Raw genomic sequence first — 20,813 nt, forward strand, 5'->3', positions numbered from 1 at the left:
TGCCAGTCAGCTTTATCTAATTTCCACCTTGGTATTTTCACTTCCCCATCCTGGTGTACCTCTATGCCAATCCTAGTTATTATTGGATAGTGATCACTACCCACTGTCGACCTACCAATTACTTCCCATGCACTAATTCCTGCAATTTCAATTGACACTAGTGTTAGATCAATAGCACTTTCTGTATTACTTGAACTATTATACCGTGTGCCCTTTCCATCATTAATACACACCAACTCCTTATCATCTATAAATTTCTCTATTGCTAATCCATTTATATCTGTGTTTTTACTTCCCCATAATGTACTGTGTGCATTAAAATCCCCACATACCACTATTTTGCCCTGCATTGATCCGCAAACTAATTCCAACATATCAGTACTTAATCTATTGCAAGGGTTGTAAAAATTGGCTATTTTTATACTGTTTTCCCCTGACCATACTTCAATTACAACAGATTCATGTTCTTTCCCTTTACTAATAAGTTTATATCTTACCCCACTTTTAACAAAAGTTGCTACACCTCCACTTATCCTGTTTCTCTATCTCTCCTAATTGAAGTATATCCATACAATACAAAGTCCAACTGTGGTTTTAACCATGTTTCTTGCACACATACTACATGAGGTCTATCTGCTAAATCTGAGACAAAACTCTTGAATTCCTGTCCATTTGCTATAAGGCTCCTGGAGTTCCATTGCAATATAGCTAATATCATAAAGAGCCACCAACCCATGTCTGCGAGCTTGTGCTTCCTGCCACTATCATTTCTTCCACTACCTCACAGCTAAGCCCTTTTATTCCTAAATGACCAAACAACCTTGTTGATCATTCTGCTGAAAATATAGGTGATATATTTTCTCATGAACAGAAATAAACCTTAAATCGCAAATATCATTTTTTTATTTTTAACAATATAATTTATAAATGAGTTTTTTCTACATTGTGAATAGATGTCGAATATGCACACAATTACAAATGTGTAGCGGTGTTCTTATTAACTAAAACTAAAACCTTTAAAAATCACTTTCGGTAATTGAAATAAAGCTGAAGTATAAGTATTAGATGAAAGTGTACAACTTAAAAACGTATTAAAATGATTAGAATGAGCAATGTTGCCTTGGCAACAAGTCGAAGTAGGCTACTAAAATCACTAAAATTAAAACTGAAATAACAGGAAAGCTAAAAAACGAAATATAAAACTACTAATAAAAAACGTAGCACAACAAATTACTCAAATTAAAATGAAAATTTTAGTTTAATAATAAAAACCGAAAAAAATACATAAATAGCCTAAATAAAAGCTAATTAAGAATTGTGATATTATATTATACTATATTATAGTATATAAATAATACTAAAATAACACTGGTATACATTGTCTGTGCCTTCTCCATTTTTAAAAAGTGTATTTCAAAGTAAATTTAAAGAGTGAAGACAAGTAATGTCTAAGTTTCTAAGTTAATAAATGCATTACACCACCTTAAATGGATTTTTAAAACAGTGTTGAGAGTTGTACAGTACAAATCCTTTAAAAAAAAGGGAGAAGTTGTACTGCATATTACAGTAGCTACAACATTACTGTCCTTTCTACCAGGACATTATCTACGTTTCCTTTAACCCTTAAACACAACAAAATGCAAGTAGACACCTGTGAAAAATCAATACGGACAATTAATTCATATTAACACAGTACATTAGGACATATTTTACGGACTTTTATTAGAGTGTATAGCTTAGGCTAATAATTTTACATGTTTCCTGCAATGACAAATACAATACACTAGATGGCAGTAACTGCTCACTTGAATTATGTCCCAAAACATCCCTAGGTAAAAGACACTTAGTAGAAGACATTTTGTGGTTTAGTTTAATTTTAGTTACTAATAAATGATAAAAATATAATACATGCTTGTTAATTTGATAAATATCTTTATATGTCAAAACTGAGTTTAACTGTGTCTTCAGAACAGCCTTAATCAGCGAATCTGAGTGGATTCACCAAGCCTGGCCCATCCTTTATCATGAGAGCTTTACAATCCTCCTGACATGCCAGAATCTTACATTTGCTTTTTTACAGAACCATAAAAGGCAAACATTTGGCTCCCAGCCCAGAAACTGATACCAAACATAGACTGAATATGGGAAAGAGATGTTAGCAACTACATTCCACATCCGTGAAACTCAAACAAGGGGATGGGTTTCTGAATAAACAGCCATGCTCAGGTGACAAAAGGAGGACTTTGTGTACTCTTCCTGGCATGTTTCCTCTGATGGCACACACGTTGAGGAACAATTTACCTCTCAGATCTGTCTGTCTCATGGTTACCAGAGATTTGTCTTGTGCCTTATCTTTTGTTGACATGTTTAGCATGCAACTGTCAACCCACTGTATTACACAGAGAAGCGGTGGTACACTGAATACAGTGCAATCTTATGGAAACATTTGACTCTTCTCATGAACTGTTGGATGCCTTATTACTAATTCAACCAATCCAACTCATCTTTTGCATCCAACAGAAGAAGCAGAATAATCTGTTTAAACCACCACGACTACTACACAAATAGAAAAATGTTAGTTAATGGTTAACAATTCTGAATTCTAGGACATTTAAACCTACTGTATTATTTTAAGAAACTTGTAGCTAATTGGAAGCCATTACAGACATAAATCCACAAAATGCATTTAAATCTTGCAAACAGGATGGGCCAAACAGCTTGACACTTCATTGAGATGCTGACCGAGCTGTTCTTTCTCTCTCAAGCCTGCTGCAATTAATGTGTCAGTCATGAGGTGTGTGATAACTGGGCTATTACTAGCTCGGCTGACCTTTTTAGCAAACGGAATTGCAATACAAAAGGGAACATCTTTTGCTTTAAGCTTACTGGGGATGTTATTGTAGCAGTTTTATGCCTAATGTATTTCATAGTTTGATATGCATACTTTCTTTTTGAAGCAATAGTTCACCGAAAAAAAATCAAATTGACTGAAATCTACTGATTTACTGAGTTTGTTTCTTTATTGGAATAGATTCAAAGAAATGTAGCATTACATCACTTGCTCACCAATGGAGTGAATGGGTGCCGTCATTACGTCACAATTATCCACACGACTCCAGATCAACAATCAGCATTTGTGTGTGAACAGTTGTGTAAGAAACAAGTCCAGATGGTTTAATCTTTTCAAATCGTAGCTTCTGGCTAAAATACAAATCCATAATTCAAAACCCTTCCTTCAGTGAAAAATATCTATCCTATAATATCTATAATATGGATAGACACGCAGCTTTTCACTTCACAAGACATTAACTGATAGACTGAAGTTGTGTGGATTACTCATGGATTATTGTGAATGTTTTTATCAGCTGTTAGAACTCTCATTATGACGGCACCCATTCACTGCAGAGGATCCACTGGTGAACAAGTGATGTAAAACTAAATTTCTCTGAATCTGTTCTGACGAAGATGCAAACTCATCCACATCTTGGATGGCATACAGGTGAGTAAATGTTCAGAAAATGTTCATTTTTTTGGTAAACTATATACTTTTAAGGTTTGCAGATATTTTAACTGTTACTTAAATGAGCATCCAGGTATCCATAACCTTTTGAAGTTCTATGATTTTTCTGGTCATTCATGTTTTCTGCATAAACAATTTTCAACCATTTTAGATTCAAAACATTCTATGCCTTAAAATTATGAGCATAAAAAAACCCCTAACAACTACATTCATTTTTATGGCATTTCAGGCCCGGAAATTACAATTTTAAAATGATCAGATATTTACAAAAATTCACTGACTATGGGAAGCAGATAATATAATATATTTTATAATATTATATTATAATACATTTTATATGGTCATGGTATAGTATAAATTATATGGTATATAGTTTGAAACTCTACATACAGGTGCATCTCAATAAATTAGAATGTCGTGGAAAAGTTCATTTATTTCAGCTTCAGTCTGTGTGCATTGAATTTATTTAATACACGAGTTTCACAATTTGAGTTGAATTACTGAAATAAATTAACTTTTCCACGACATTCTAATTCATTGAGATGCACCTGTAGACCTAATCTGAGAACATATTTGGACCATCACCTCAGCCCTCAGCTATTTTCATCTAGAATAAACCAGTAGAGAACAGGCTAAATTGAGATTAAAGTGTCATGATATGCAAGATAGTGTCAGTCAGGGAAAATCACCTTCTACTGCAATGGACAGAGATCTCGACAGATGGGCTGTGAATCTGAGCTGTAAGATTATGCTGATTGCCTTTTTTGGACATTTCTGTTTCCATAAGCCAAATCATCTTTTATGAAACTAGGGACGTCAGTGTACAGTAATGTTTTGTGTGTGTGTGTGTGTGTGTGTTTTTATCCATAAGTGTTCTAAACAACGTTCAGAACCTGAATCAATAATCAAAATTTATCTTCCAAATAATAGTGGAAAGAATCACATCTGACTATTAGATCAACTTATAAACAAGTGACATGGAAAGCACCATGGCATATCTCCATGACAACCCAGCTTTGGCAAAACTAATTTAGCTGTTTCATATCTTTTTATCTGAGCCTGTAGTGTTGCAAAATGGCTGTAGACCCTGCGTTCAAGTAAATCTTATGATGTTGTTTGATTCCTCCTTTTCATCAGTGAGACTGTGCAGTGAGTGGCCTTATCTTGTATGTTCAAGTATAAGCTTTTTCTCCCAATGATGCCTGGGTAATAGTGAAAAACAGTGTGCACCTCAAAGCCGTGTGTGAAGAAAATGAAGCTTGCTTTCAACATTGTATCTTACACCAATCTAAGAAGAAATAAAGAAACATTTAATTGTTTGGCTGCATGACTATCTGTTTAACCAGTCAGACTTATCTAAGATAAATTATATATATTTTTAAATCAGGAATGGGTTTAGCCATCCTGAGGAAAAAAATCTTGTCAGTTTTTTAAAGTTTAAACACCAACATTTGAACCAGAACACAAGACAAACCTGCAATGTTTTTTTTTTTTTTTGTATTGCATATATATGAGAAATGTTGTAAACTGCACACACACACAGTTTTACTTGATGTAATAAAAAAACTAAAATAAAAATATTAACATTACAAAACAATAACTAAAAAAATGACAAACTAAAATTTAAATAGAAGATATAAAACTGAAAACTATTTCAAAATATTAATAAAAACTATAATAGTATCTCAATGATAATAAAATAACAGAACAGAATTAATAACAGATTTGTAGACTTGCAAATTTTAGCAAATGGTTATGTGCCTGATTCAGTAATTCAGCATTCAATGTCGCCACCTACCGGCGTAACTATGTGAATGTGTCGGTGAAGGAATCTTTTTGGTGAACATGTTCAAAGGATTCGAGTCTCTTGCATTAATCAAAACCCCCACCTCTAACATCATAACATTATGCATATCAGGGACATTTGTTTGCTACACTACACCCTTCTTCATCTGGAGTGACGTCGGCCAAGAGAGTCAGCTGATCCACACTGTCGTGACGAAGAAAAGTCAAAGGAAGGAACGGGATTTCCGGAGTCCGCGCAGCCAATGAACGCATTCCACATGCGGAGAGCGAGAGCAGTGCATGCGGATCAGGAGAGCGGCACAGCGGAGACACGCGATTGGTGCTGATGGTGCTAGAGCTGCGAACACCGGCACTGTGCTGCAGTTTACGGGAATGAGCCGAGGATAGATCCGAAAGACTATTTAAGGGCTTCGTTTGGTTATCTAGCACATGATAAGGACACTAGGACTCCCAGCAGGCATCGAAAAAACGTCAAGATCAAGAACAACCAGCGAGTTTGCGATGCGCGTTGTGTAATTTTTGGTTGAATTAGTCCGGGTTTTTAACTTTTCATCTCATTAAACGCCCGAACTAAACAGTTATCGTTGGCTTTTATCGTATACTGTTTATTTAAAGTCACTACGGTTGTTTTTGGATCAAGTTTAGGGTCCGAAGGTCTTGGGAGTCAGGACTGAAGGCTTTGAAGAAGCCTGTTTGTGGGGGGTTGCGAGTCCGTTAATAATCAGCGTGTCCGTTCGTCCGTCCACGATGGAGAACGCACATACGAAAACCGTGGAGGAAGTTTACATCCATTTCGCCGTGAACGAGAGCACTGGGCTCGGCCTGGAGCAAGTGAAGCGTCAGCGGGAGAAATGGGGACCGAACGGTGAGTAAGCGAGCGAGCGTGGCCCGGCTAATGCTAACAGAGGAAACTGGGATTGGCAGAGCAATAGAAAGCAGATAGGTTTAGATGATTTCGCAATGTTCATGTAGTGTAAGAGCATTGTTAGGCCCGTGAAAGAGCAGGCGCACATGCGGCGATATTCGTTTCATCAGCCGGCATGTGTCCGAAATGAAGGCGCGTGACGTAACTGCTGCTCGTCACCAGCGAGTATTCTTACAGATTTGGCCAGAAATTAGTGTTGTAGATATAAACAACCTGTTTTGTTACTTTTTTTTTGTCTTTATCTCAATTGTCCTTTGCTGTTAAGCCTAAATGATGCAGAGGATTTTACTGTACCTGAACTTTCAGGATCTAATGTTTTTTTTTTTTTTTTTATCCCCCTATGCTGTGAATCTTTGGGTGTCCCACAGAATTGCCTGCGGAAGAGGGTAATCTTTTGTCATGTTTTTTTAACGCCTTATTTTATGCATTTCACACCATGGTCTTTATTATCATGTATTCACATGCCTTTGTCTTCAGGAAAATCACTGTGGGAGTTGGTGGTGGAGCAATTTGAGGATCTTTTAGTGAGGATTCTTCTCTTGGCAGCTTGCATATCTTTTGTAAGTACCTCAATACAGTATTAATTTGAATAAAACAGGGCCTATTTAGCGTTCCATATCATAATTTTCTGAGTTATATCTGGATTAGGTTAAATAAGGGTAGATTAGATTGGATTCAACTTTGCCATTGTGCAGAGTACAAGTATGTTACAGTAAGCATCTAACCAGAAGAGCAATTAAGCTGAACTTGTTATTAATATTAAGTAAAATTTTTCTGGGGGGAAAAATAGCTTGTTAGTTTATATGTTTGTTCTCCGCCAATGGAAGAAAATAAGCCAAAGCAACAAACTTTGTCTGTCACCAAGCAACACGAAAACTAAAAAACGATCTGGAAGAGCATGTTAGTGGAGTGGAGCAACAGAGAATTCCCCTTCCCGCTAATAGTGTTCTGTAATTACTCTGCTCCAATTCCACTCTGGGTTTTCCACTCGGTCTTCGAGTGGTCCTTGGTCAATCAAATATGAAGGGTGAACTTTGTGTAATATAGCATATAAATAATGGTGATGTGCAAATCAACAAGCATTATCAGCCGATTGTGTCTGTTTTGTAATACACACAGACACACAGACATTACATTATGGTTTTGTACTGCAGAGTGGCAGTTTTGTTCAGATTTTATTATTTCTATTTGGTTCATTAAGAATTTTTGTGGTAAATGTTAATCTCTGCTTGAGATGAGAATACGTACCATGCTGAAAGGTATCTTGAGTGTTTCATAAATGCTCTGCGGGATATTTTGATCATGTTACAAAATGCTGTCGTTAGGCTACAAGGTGATGATGTGCGGTGGTTCACTCAGTGGTTTATGTATGTTGTCTGGAGTCTTTAACACTCGTCTGTTCTGGATAATGTTTCACCGCTGGAATGGGAAGCATGGTGCAAGTCCAAGAGGGCTTAGAGTGCTCACTCAGAACATGGTGTAAAATACTCTGGCCCGGAGGTTAGGTTACTGTGTTAAACTGACTGTCATCCACTTCCTGTGTTTGGACCCATGGGTGTGCAGAAAAATCAGTGTTTGTTGCATCAACATTAAAGATTATTGTTATTATAGCATGCTTGTTTATATGACAAATATATTAAAAGAGAGTGGGGGAGGGGGGTGAATGACATTTCTAAAATCCATTTGCTTTTGTTACTGGTTGCTTGTTTCTCATCTTCGCATCTGGCATCCAGTGTTGTGACACTGCACAAGTATTACTGGCAACGGGAAAGTTGTTCTCCCAGAATCGGTCCTGTGTATTGTTTGAGATCTCTCTTAGGCCCCATTTACACCTGGCTATACACGGGTCTAAACCGGTCCAAACGTGTTATACCCACTAACCTCTCATAGAGATGCATTAACTTGCTGTTACACTCACCTTTGTTATTCCCACAAGTTAAGGGTGTTATTCAATCAGCACACCACATTTCATCAGGAGTCAGGACTAAGCACAGCAACTGGAATTTACAACCACAGCCGTTTTCACAAGAACCTTATATAATTGAAGTCAGTTAAATGATTTTGAGTGACATCTCAAGTACTGGACTGAATTTTTGAAAAGCCATTGAGCTTTGCGTTCAAAAGTCATAATTATATTTTATAAAAAAAAAAAAATTACCAGAAAAAACATAATTTACGTATTTTGCTATGAGTTGGTAATGTTGGTATTAAAAGTATCACATCTGTTGTATGACTTAGTTGTTCTACAAAGACAAAACATATGGCCACAACTCAAAATACAAAGTTTTGCACTCACCAAGGCTGCATTTATTTGCTGAAAAATATGGCAAAAGCTGTAATATTATTACAGTTTAAAGTAACTGTTTTCTAATTGAATATATTTTAAAATGTAAAATTGCCATTTGTTCCTGTGATGCAAAGCTGATTTTTCAGGATGCATTAATATTTCAGAGATTGCATTGGGAATACAAAGCTTTTTGCCTCACTAGAATATGTGGGTTGGTGTTAAAATACTTGCTTTGGTTTTGACTGCACATTGCTTCTGTTGGCATAGTAGTGTTGTTTGCTAAGACAAGCATCACTATTATTATTGCTCATACTCAAGTATGACTTTTTTTGTTACATTCTCAAACTGATCAGTGAAACCTCTTGTGTGGTCCAGGTATGCTTAAGCCCATAGAGTCTAGATTGATGAAAGCTGGTCTGTCTTAATTGGATTACATAAAGTGCTTCAGTGTTCACTGGGCCTTGTCTGGACAGTGTCGGCATGCCTGTAAATTCACATGGCTGGCTTGTTAAGTGCTTTGTCTCGGTTATGCTGCCTAGAAGTGGCATGCATTAAATATAGTCATGCTTGTGAAGTTGCTGACATCAGTCTGTTTTTTGACACCAGGCATAAAGCCACAAGTCCCGCCAAGTCTCACGATATAGAGAGACATGCTTGAGGTACCAAAAAAAAAAAACCCATGCCGCACTAAAAGGTTTATATGGTGTATTCCTTGGAAGACTCCTTGGTGTTTTCATTCATTTGGTAATGTGTGGGTATTTGGCCAGCTTCCTCACAGGAATGAATGAAGTAAAAATGTAAATGAAATCCTGATTTAAAAAGTACTTATTTTTGTTTTGTTCATTTATAGGTACTGGCCTGGTTTGAAGAGGGAGAGGAGACCATTACAGCATTTGTGGAGCCTTTTGTAATATTGCTCATTTTAATAGCCAATGCCATTGTAGGTGTCTGGCAGGTAAGTTTTGACCACTTTTTCTTGAACTTTGCCTTATTTTATACTTTTTCTGTACAGCATGAACACTGGAAATCCAAATATTCCGCAAAGCTTACTTGTTTGCACAGGTCAAAGGAGTGTTTCATGTGTTGATATTTGATATTTAAATTTTGTGCTTAGTTTCACTTAAAATTTTTCGAGTTTGCTAAGGACAGATTGGACAAGTAATGTCCCATATAATCACTAAATCCATATTGACATGCTCTGCCAGATGTTTATGAACAATCTTTGAGTACTTTGTTGTGTGAGAAATGATCATAGACTACCATTAAATTTTGGTCAGTAAGTTTTCTTTTTTGTTAGAGGTGTTAAAATGATCAAAAGTGACAGTAAAGGCATTTATAATGTTACAAATGATTTGTGTAATTTGTTTGTCCGTTTTGGAGCGCGCCGCGCGCACACCTTTCAGCCTGAGGAACAGCGTCTCTTGTGCGGATTGTGCTTTCAACATTTTATTATCAAACATGTCCCGCAATTTAGCAACAGTAAAGACGGCATCTTACAACAATCACCGACATGTTGCGCGGGCTGAAGCTCCTCCGCGTGAGCGCGATCTTGCTTCTGAATTGCGAATAGCAAAAATGCATCATAGACAAATGTTTGAAAAACTACGACTCTGGTGAGATAGAATTTGCAAGATAATGTGTATATATAGCAATAATAAATGTATGTGTGTTTTCTTAATTTCTCCAGTACCGATAGCAGAACTGTTAACGTCAGAGCTTATCGATACTCCGGTCTTTCATAATTTAGCCCCGGGACCGATTAAATACCGGGTTTCGGTACCCATCCCTATTCTTGAGCACCATATATTCAGCTTTGTCATCATAAAAATGAATTTAATTTTAAAATACATTAAAATGGAAAACTGGTGTTTTAAATTGTAATATTTTTTCACGATATTACTATTTTTGTACTGTATTTTTGATAAAATAAATCTAGCCTTGGTGAAAGTATAATTGGTTAGTATTTGTTATTATAGTCTAGGCCTATATAATGGGGTTAAAACTTTTCTGTCCTCCAATTCCAGCTGTTTCTGACAGCCGTTTTCCGCAGGTAGAACTCACTTGTTTCCGGGCTTTCAAGTTTGTTTTAGATGCTTTAATATTGTGAATGTAGATTTTCTTGAACAGTGTAGTTAAGCCTTTTATGAAAATGAAAATGTGGCCATTTTTTCCCTGCCCTTTTCTAAAGATAGTCCTGCTGTCCCAGTGGAATCCAGCGTAGAGCCAAGACCCTATTTTCTCCAGCACCTCTCAGCGCATGTCCCAGATTTCTCTCTATCATTTTATTTTAGTCACCATTCATTACCCAGACTGCTCCGAGAATCCTCAGCCTTGGCCCCTCCTAGTAGTTTTCTACTTTTTCAAATGATCTCCTCAAAGGGCACAGAAGCAACACAGTGCTGAATGCCTTGGGCTGGAGTTTTCAGATAATATTTGTGTATGTAAATGGAAAGATGTTTTTAAAGAGTCCAAAAAAAAGAGGTTTTAGAGCCTTATAGTCCATGTGTGGTAGCTGTTTCCTGAGGTCTTCTTCATACAGTTTTTCCTCACATGTGTTACCTTATAGTTCTTTGGTGGATTGCTCTAATGGCAGGTGTGATGTTAGAGGCAAGAGGACGTATTATCCTCTGGTCTATATGGCCACTTTTTCAATCAGAAAGGAGAGCAGCAGTTGCTAGCCCAGGGCAAACTTCAGTTCATGCACCTGCTCTGGTAGATTTACAGGCCCATTAAACATCTGCAGCAAAGAACCGAGTCTGATTCACGGCAACCAGGATATACTGAAGTATGTTAGTACAAAGGTGCTATTACATGTTGAGTATACACTACCATTCAAATGTTTGGGGTTAGGAAGTTGTTTAATTTAATTAATACATTCATTTTTTAAAGAAATTAATACTTTTACTCAGCAAGGATCCATTAAATGGTTCCGAAGTGCCAGGAAAGACTTTTATAATGTTAAAAAAGATTTCAGTTTTATTGCTGTTGTTTTGAACCTTCTATTCATCAAATAATTGTGTAAAAAGATCAATTAACAGAAAAATATTAAGCAGCACCACTGTTTTAAACACTGATAAGAAGTATCTGAAGGATCATGTGACACTGAAGACTGTAGTAATAATGGCTGCTGAAAATTCAACTTTGCCATCACCGGAATAAATTACGTTTTAAAATATTAAAATAGGGAAGTTATTTTGAATTGTAATATTTCAATATTGCAGTTTTACTGTATTTTTGATCAAATAAATGCAGCCTTGGTGAACATAAGTGACTTCTTTCAGACATATTTAAAAAAAAGCTTAACCCCTCACTTTTGAATGATACAGTACATTGTGCCTATTTAATTTTGGCACCATAAAAAAAGAAATTCTTTAGTCCTTGCCACATTGACTTAGAGTACTTAATATATGAATGAAATTTGTTTCATGAATTATTTCACTGAATTTAATGTCTTTTGGCGATTTATTTTAATCTAAATCTAAAGATTTGGCAGAGCACATTCTGTTGGAAAGACTCCATGCTTGAAAGGAGTGTTTTTGAGGCAGTGTGCTCTGCTGCTTCACTGATGTATGAATAAAAGTGTTCTTACAGAGTTAGATTGGCCTTCCTCCTTTCAGTTCTGCTCAGATTAACTGTGAAATGAGAATGGCGAGGCCTCAGGAGCCAGATCGTGTGACTCTTATCTGCCTTTCCGCCCTCTCTGCTTTATTTCTCATCATTAACATGATGCACAGGAGTCATTTCTGTCAACTTATTAGCTATCTGAATATTATCACTGATGCACATCACTGTGGTTAGAATGATTTTAAGTGTGATGTACCTTACTGCAGGGTGCCTCACTAGAAACTCAGCAGTTAATAATGACAGTATTTTTTGTAAAAAAAAAAACTTGTTTATTAGTCTTCTATTGAGAAGCGATGCTGAGATGCCCTCTGTGGCATGTGTATTTATAGCTTATTCCCTTAAATGTCTTGGTGACCAGTGACCACAAACCATCCCCCTTTATTTGTCCGGGTCTGGACTTTGAAACTGGTTTTTCGCCCTTACGCATGCCAGTTTTGTTTGTTTGACATAAGAATTTGTGTTCCCATCATGCAAGAGAAACCACAGGAAGTCCGTTGCCAAATGCTCTGCCAACCAGGCTACCACTATTAATAATTGTGTCCTTGGGGATTAATCGTGTTGAAAGCATGAAAGGTTGCTTTAAATGCAACGTTTTACTTTAAGAATAAGCACTAGAGGTCAGCGTCAATGTAAGTTTTCCTTCAGTCGTATGTGCTGGTGCCTCAGTCATCCAAGACTCAAATTCTTAGTGTGGTGAGCCCTGGATTGTTTTACCATTTCGGATGCCACTGAATTGAGCTTTGCAAATTTGTATTTTGAACTGCTGTTCTACATATTCTACTATATGAAATAGTTTGGCAAATTTTGTTTTAGCTGTCATTAATAATAATGTAGTCTTGTGGAAGATAGTGTGTAGATTTTGTATAGCCTATTTATGTCCAGAAATCTTTTTTTTTTTAATTGCTATTGACCAGAGGGTTTCAAAGACCTTCAAATACGATGATTGTGAGGAACACCATCAGTGTGAGAAAACCTTTTCATTAAAATTGTATTTTTCTTTCATTTCATTCATTCATCAGTGTCACATGATCCATCAGAAATCATTCAAATATGCTAATTTGATGCTCAAGAAACATTTCTTATCCATGTTGAAAACAGTTGAGCTGCTTATTTTTTGTGGGAACTGTGATACATTTCTTTTCAGGATTCTTTGATTCAAAAGAACATCATTTGAAATGGAAGTCTTTTGTAACTTTTATGTCTGTCACTTTTGATTCATTTAATGTGTCTATGCTGAATAAATGTATAAATATATATTACATTTTTATTATTTAGATATTTTTCTCTGAACGTTTCTGTCGACCCCCAGCCCCTGGGCCATAGTTTGAAAACCCCTGTTATGAACAATTCTTATGCTTTCTTATGCCTGCTAGGATGTCTAATTTCCATTCATGTTCTGCTTGCAGGAGAGAAATGCAGAAAATGCCATTGAGGCCCTAAAAGAGTACGAGCCTGAGATGGGCAAGGTCTATCGCCAGGACAGGAAGACTGTACAGAGGATCAAAGCCAGGGACATCGTACCCGGGGACATTGTGGAAGTTGCCGGTAAGAATTTTAAGTGACTTTTCTCAATGTAAAATTCAGCCAGGTGAACAGTGAAGTCTTGGCAGCAGCGGGAACTAATCAGCAACAGGTGTAAAGCAGCCAGGGCCATCATCCATATGGTACGGCTGCTGTGTGAACAGGTTGGTTTCCCAGTGGTTTAGGCTTACAGAGTCACTCTCTAAACCTTTGTGTGTGATCACATGGTTGCCTCGGGAGAGGTCGTGTTTCATGGGGTTTGCAGTAAAGACTTCCTAGAGAGTACCCATTAGAGCTCTGCTGGTACTTTAAGAAAGCACACTGAATTAACTAATTACTTTGTCAAGTTCATTTTCATCTAATTGCCACAAATTCATTTTTCAGAAATTAATGGATCGTCACTTCGTATTGCTTGAGAAAGCAAGAAGAGCTCATGTTGTGTTTTTGTGTGTTTCCTTTGCTTTTTGTCTTTGTGACTCATGAGGTATATGAGTTTCATAATTTTCTGTATTACCAACGAATTTCTTATTAAAACAGGAAGTTGAGGTGGTACATATTAGACTTAGAAATAAGTCTTTTATTCTCACCAAGCCTGCATTTATTTGATCAAAAATACAATAAAAACTGTAATATTTAAAAAAAATATAACCTAATGTTTTCTGTTATTAAATTTTAAAATGCAATTTATTCCTGTGATGACACAGCTGAATTTTCAGCATCATTACTCCAGTATTCAGTGTCACATGATCCTTTAGAAATCATTCTAATATGTGATTTGCTGCATAGGAAACATTTCTTCTTAATAATGTTAAATCGTGATGCATTTTTCGGGATTCTTCGAATGGAAAGTTTGAAAGAACAGCATTTATGGGATTTATTTGAAATATTTTGTAACATAGTAAATGTCTATACCAGTGGTTCTCAATTCCAGTCCTCGCACACCACCGCTCTGCATATTTTGGATATCTCTCTTATTTAACACACCTGATTCAAATCACCAGCTTGTGAGAATCGAGCTCCATGCATGAACAGTGTTCCGATTGCCATGGTCCCTACACGGTGTTCATTGCTCCCTACTCCCTGAGCACGGCAAATACAAAATGTGCAGAATGGTGGTACTCGCGGACTGGAATTGAGAACCACTGGTCTATACTATTAAATTGAAAAAAAAAAATATATATATTTGAAAACACTCAAAAAACATTTGCAATGATTATCTGTTTGGAAAAAGAAATCTAAAGTGAGTGAGTGAGTGAAGTGACATGTGGCCAAGTATGGTGACCCATACTCGGAATTAGTGCTCTGCATTTATCCCATCCAAAGTGCACACACAGCAGTGAACACACACACACCATGAACACACACCCAGAGCAGTGTTCTTTTTTTTTTTTAGAAAAAGAAATCTAGTATGAGATTATTTGACACTTTCTGTAGTCAAATGTAGGAGGGATTTATAATTTAGGGGGAGGGGACAATCTCATTTTAGAGGGTTTAGTTTGTATAATACAAGATGAGTCATCAATATTTTTGATCTCTTTTCCTGGAAGAGAACGACTGTAAAAGTGATGTACTTTGTAATTTGGTTAACTTTTAGAGTTCCCACGTGAATTCATCTGAATAGGGATTATCAGGAGTGCCCCTTGCTCTATATTGCGTCACGTACCGCCACGTCTCTTTGCTCACTGGAACAGATCACTAGGCGCTTCCTTATTGCTTTACTCAGTGTTTTACACATTGGTGGCTGTCAAGACTCTTTCAGCTAGTGTGCAAGTAGCAGTACACCATGATTAATCAAAACACTTCATCTTAATTGCCCTTTACCGATTTTCATTTTTGCATTGTTTGCATAAACTTGATGAGGTGTGGGTTCAAAAGCTTCAGGTGGAGTTAAATAGCTGCTTAGTCACGATGAGGTGAAACAGGCAATGCTGAGAGGTGAGCTACATGGTACAGCCTAGTCCTCAGCAGGATGGGGATTGGAGGACCCGATGTTCTCGTGTCACTGACTAATACCCTGCGGTAATGCAACCAGGTGAGTGTACCTGTTACATAACCTGTGAGGGGTGCCTAAACGGATGGGTCATGCAAAATTAAACACTCCACAATACTTCTGTGTGGGTGGCAGAGTTGCTAAGGATACATCTAAGTGATGATATTTTTTATGCTTTTGTAGAAGCTGGAACAGAGGTCCAGACCACAAAAAAAAACTTTGGGAGCCAAATGACTTCGTTTCATCTTTTTGTCACCCAAAGAAAGTTTTTTTTTTTAAAATCAAGTACGTATATCAAAGTAGCGGTTCCTGGTTGATTTTGAATTGGACAACTAAAAAATGACTGAGTTGCGAATGGAATAAAAGCTCTGAATGATTCAAACCGCTAACTCACAAGCAAATGTAAGGGTTAAATTCTCAGACGTTTTTGACAGGCTTATTAAAAAGAATCAGTTCATGAGTCATATTTTCATAAATCGGACACCATGGCTCGTGCTGCGTTCATAGTTGCATGCAGGAAGGATACGCTAACATGATTATATTTGAGGAATCGTTGTGTGCTGCCACATGTGGGTTTCATGACTGTTGCCAATGGTGACTAGATTTTAAGTTACTAATTTTTTTGTTGCATTTGCAACCAAAAAAAAAAAAAAAAGTCATTTGCAATCAGTTTAGTGGCAGTCTGGAGCCCCATTTGCAAAAAAAATGTTTCAAACCAATTTTTCTTTACTTTAAAAAGGGGGGAAAAGTATTTTCCTGTGTTACTGGGGGTTTAGATACTGTTGTCCTGCGTCACTCTACAGCACTGTTTTGTTCGCTGCTGCAGTCAGAGATGGACAGAGAACTGCATTCCTTTTTCGCCTGGTGAAGGAGAGAGGGAGGTCATAGAGGGGTCTGATTCTCTAAAACTCCTATTTGGGAGGGATAAAGCTGGTTAAATGGATTTGGGTTAACCCTTCGTGCAGGGAGGCAAACGGTATAGCGGATAGACGGTGGTGAAGGGAGTGAAGGAAACAAAGAGGGAGGTGACTGCAGGGGGAAAGGGAGTCTCGTGAGTAGAATGTTAAGTGTCCGTCTAGAGGCAGCAGCTGTGCAACCTCGCCATCGAGCGACACCAGAGCTCATAGATTGATTTTGCATAAATCTTAAGCATCCACATGCATTTTGCAGCTTCTGCTCAGAGGTCGCCGAACTGTCCTTCAGCAGATGTTGCAGTGATGTTTGAAAAGCGGTGATCCCCTGTTCCCTCGTGAGGTCTGCGTGACGTATCTTTAATCAAAGCTGCAGGGTTTGGAACGTGACGCGACCGCATGAAGCAGGGAAATAAAAATGTTTACATGCACTTCAATTTCAGTCAAGCAGGGAAATAAAAATGTTTACATGCACTTCAATTTCAGTCAAACTAAGGCAAAATTTGTCCTTTTAAGATGTTATGTAAGTGCTTTAGGCTGATTTGTTTCATTTATTTTTTATTTTTTTAAAGAAATTATTACTTTTATTCAGCAAGGATTCATTAAATGTAACAAAGTAATAAATTGTTTTAAAATGTATTAAAATATGACGTTACAACTTTAAACAATTTTTATCATTGCTGTTTTTGATCAAATTTGTCATACTGAACAAAGTCTTAAATAGTAGTGTAACTGTATATAAACACACTGAGTTGCTACATGCTGAGTTGTCACTTATACTGTCACTCATACTTGAGATGATGCATTTGAACGTACTCCTAACTTTTAAGTATTAAACATCAACATGTAACTCTTCTCACATTGTTTGTGCTCGAGACTTAAGTTATACCTTAAATCCTCCAGCAATCTGAGAACATCTAACTCCTAGCATAGCAGCACTAAAGCCCCACCCCATCGGTCCGTTACCCTGTTGAAATCTGCGTCATCTTGCTAAATGGGTGAAGAGGTAGCAGTAGATTGCTTGTACATTTATATCCTAACTCGGCTCTTAAGAAGGTGAGTCATAAACTCTAGTCCATGTAGCTGCTTTTGTTTCAGTTCACTCTCATGGGAGAATGACCTTGCAGGCCTTTGCTGGAGATGGCAGCCTCTTACATCTCCACGTCATTATCACCATCTTTTGTACATCTGCAGGCTGATAGCATGTAAAATGATGCCATCATGCTGCCTCAAATTCCAAACATCTGATCTGTTGGGAGGCATATTCTGTCATCTGCAGACCAGCGGCGATAATTGACAGTTTAGTTGTGCGTATCTCCTCTTTCAAAATGCAGTGAAAGCTCTTTGTTTCAGAGCTTTGCTGCTAATGCTGAACTGAATGGATTTTGAAACTTAAAGTCGCCATCCATTATGCCTTTTTTTAGTAGTTCTGTTTCGAGAATAACATGTCTTCATAGTGAGTTCCAGAAATTGGTGGTTTCAGGAAAACGGAATCAAATTATGAAAAGGAATGCTAATGGATTCCTGTTAGCTTTCTTCATTACACTGCAAAACACTTCTTAATGAGTTTTAATTAGATATTTTTGACTTGATTCCCAATGAAAATATTTATTAATTAATAAAAATTAAAGAATGTATATAAATTACTTGAAATGTTTCATAAGATATTAAAACTTGTTTTAATAAATTGTATTTTAAATCAGGGTTGCCAAGTTTTTCCCCCCTAATTCTTAAAGGTTTGACATTGCATAGTTTATATTTGACCAATGATTTTTGTGATTTTTTTTTTTTTGGAAACTAGACCCGTTAATGATTACTACTTTATGGTGATTATTCAATTAACATTGTGTGTAATGCATAACAGTGACTGTAAAATATGTAGTTTAGGTATAGCAGTGGCATATTTTGTGTGTCTTTTGGGCTACTTTAATTGGTCATTGGACTAGTTTTGGGCTACTGTTGATTGGGCAATGGGCTGGTTTTGTTTGTTACGCAGATCTGGCTGCCCTGTCTTGAATATACATGTATATTTAATGGCACTGGCAGATTTTCTTGTTTTGATCTTAAACAAGTGGACAAAATCTACCAGTGCAGTAAGACAGAATACATGTGTGAAAGCTACAATCTATGAAACAATCCTTATCTTATGTAATGCTCCTCAAGAAAATGTATCTTATTTCAAGAATTTTGGGAATTTAAATGGGAAAATAAGGATATTTTTGCAGTGTAAACGCCTCCTTGTGTAACCATTCTAGACTTGTAAACTATTGACACATTAGAGGCATGGTGCTGAAACGGGTCACACGGGTTTGTATCTGGACTGATCTTATTCCCTCAGTCTTGCCAGTGATTTCATGTCTTTACTTTAAAGTCAGCATGAAATAAAATTTACCCTATGTATTATCTTATTGATCTTATTATGAATGATTCACCCATGCATGTTTAATTATTATAAAACATTTTTTGAGCTCGTAATTTAATCAGTATGGTAATTTAAAGTATCTGTCACTACTTGTTACATCTCAAATTTGTTTTTTTGTCTTGAAACGGAAAATTAAACAAATTTGAAACATTAAACTAAAAGTGCTCTGTGTCAGCTAAAATGTATGAAATCTAATATATTTTACTATGACTGCACATTAACATTTGATGATCTCAACCACTGAATCAGTCACATGACCTTTTCTCTTTGATTCAGTCACTCTTCTCTTAATCGAGGCCTTACCTTGAGGGACATCAGTGTAGTGAGACATTAGCCAAGGAGACTAATCGCAGGAGGATTCTGGGGGGTGGGGACAAGTGTAGACCAGTCTCTGTTGACCCAAATGAATATGGTACAGCACAATGTGCTGATGCAAGCCACTTGAGCAATTGACCTTAAAAAGGGGTAATAGAAAGCGTTAGAAATATTAGCCGACTGCCTTTGACACTTGCTAACCGCTGCAGTGTGAATGCCAGTCACGTCTGAGAGCAGGTGACAAGCAGCCAATGTAAACTAGCTTTTGTGGTTTTAAATGCATTGTATGACTTCCTGTCCACAAATTAATGTTGTCTTCCTCCCAGTGACACTTTTTTTGCAATCTTCCAGCTTCTAAATTTACTGTGCCTCTGCTAATGAACCAAGATTGTTTCCTTTGCTATGGTTATGGCTCTGACTCATGGGAATCATCCTTAGAAGTACTAAATCAAGGTTGCTCTGCAATCGCTCAGGTGGGGCGTTTCACTGTGCATAAAACTCTGCAACATGACCTAACTGCAGGCCTGTAGCCTAAACGACCACCCTGTCCCGGTAGAGAGCAAGCGAGAGCGTGAATGAAGGACGGAGACAGGATGTGCAGTTAAGAGTTGGCCAGATTTGACGAGATAAATAATCAGTGAGCCAGATGGCCGCGCTAATTTTTTTCTCGTGTTTAAAGGGGAGGTGTTATGCTCTTTGTCCTCTCTTGCTGTCCTCCGCAGGCATCGGTTCGGTCCCATTGGCAGCAGTGGGAACAGGCTTTTGGAGGACGAGTTGTCTGTATGACAGGGAGCATATCCGGCCCTGTGTGTTTACGTGCTCGGGTCATCGCTGCACTTGCAGCCTTTCACTGTCAGTTCCCTCGAGAAGAGCTCCCGGGGAGCTCCAGCAAATTGAGACTGCTTGGGAGGGAGTGTTCTTTGCGCAAATCAGCCAAAGGCAATCAGGGACAATGCGAGGAATTGTTGATGCTCCCTTTGAAGAAGGGATTAGACCTCCCTAAAGTTTGCTTACTAACATGTTTGTTAGCGGTCAAGATGTCCCTTATGTTTTCTCAAAAAAAAAAAATTAGCTAATGTCAACTAGGGTTGTATGCTCGTGTAAAGTTAATTTTGTTTTTAGTTGTGTTCGCTTGGAGAACTATTGCTTTTTTTTTTTTGGTTTGGGTTTAGTTTTGGGTTTTTTATGCTTTTTGTTTTGATTTTGTTGTGCTTTTTTATTTAATTGCATAGAAATGTGCTAAAAAAAACATGCTAGCTACTAGGGCTGTGCGATTTGGGGGAAAATATCAAATTGCAATTTTTTTTTTTTTTTTTTTTTTTTTTTTTTTTAATTGAAATGAATGGGTCAAAATTCGATCCAATCTTATAGCTAGAGCACTAATTCCCTACTGATAAACATACACCCTTTAGCAAAGGGGTGTACAGTCCTGCTCCTGGAGGGCCACTGTCGTGCAGAGTTTAGCTCCAACCCCAGTTAAACAACTGAATCA

The 20,813-nt window shown here is 37.2% G+C and overlaps 1 protein-coding gene across 1 annotated transcript in view; it reads left to right on the plus strand.

Annotated features, from left to right (window-relative positions):
- Window positions 1–5,562: 5,562 nt before the first annotated feature.
- Window positions 5,563–20,813, plus strand: part of LOC107692325 (sarcoplasmic/endoplasmic reticulum calcium ATPase 2-like) — a gene marked incomplete at its 3' end in the record, with an annotated part of 20,147 nt that continues 4,896 nt past the window's right edge. Inside the window, exons 1-5 of the mRNA XM_016491306.1 lie at window positions 5,563–6,191; window positions 6,620–6,637; window positions 6,729–6,811; window positions 9,389–9,493; window positions 13,569–13,707. Of these exons, the coding sequence (XP_016346792.1) occupies window positions 6,074–6,191; window positions 6,620–6,637; window positions 6,729–6,811; window positions 9,389–9,493; window positions 13,569–13,707 (463 nt within the window). The remainder of the gene's footprint in view (window positions 6,192–6,619; window positions 6,638–6,728; window positions 6,812–9,388; window positions 9,494–13,568; window positions 13,708–20,813) is intronic.

This window comes from Sinocyclocheilus anshuiensis, unplaced genomic scaffold, assembly GCF_001515605.1.
Source record: "Sinocyclocheilus anshuiensis isolate Anshui unplaced genomic scaffold, SAMN03320099.WGS_v1.1 scaffold478, whole genome shotgun sequence".
NCBI lineage: Eukaryota > Metazoa > Chordata > Actinopteri > Cypriniformes > Cyprinidae > Sinocyclocheilus > Sinocyclocheilus anshuiensis.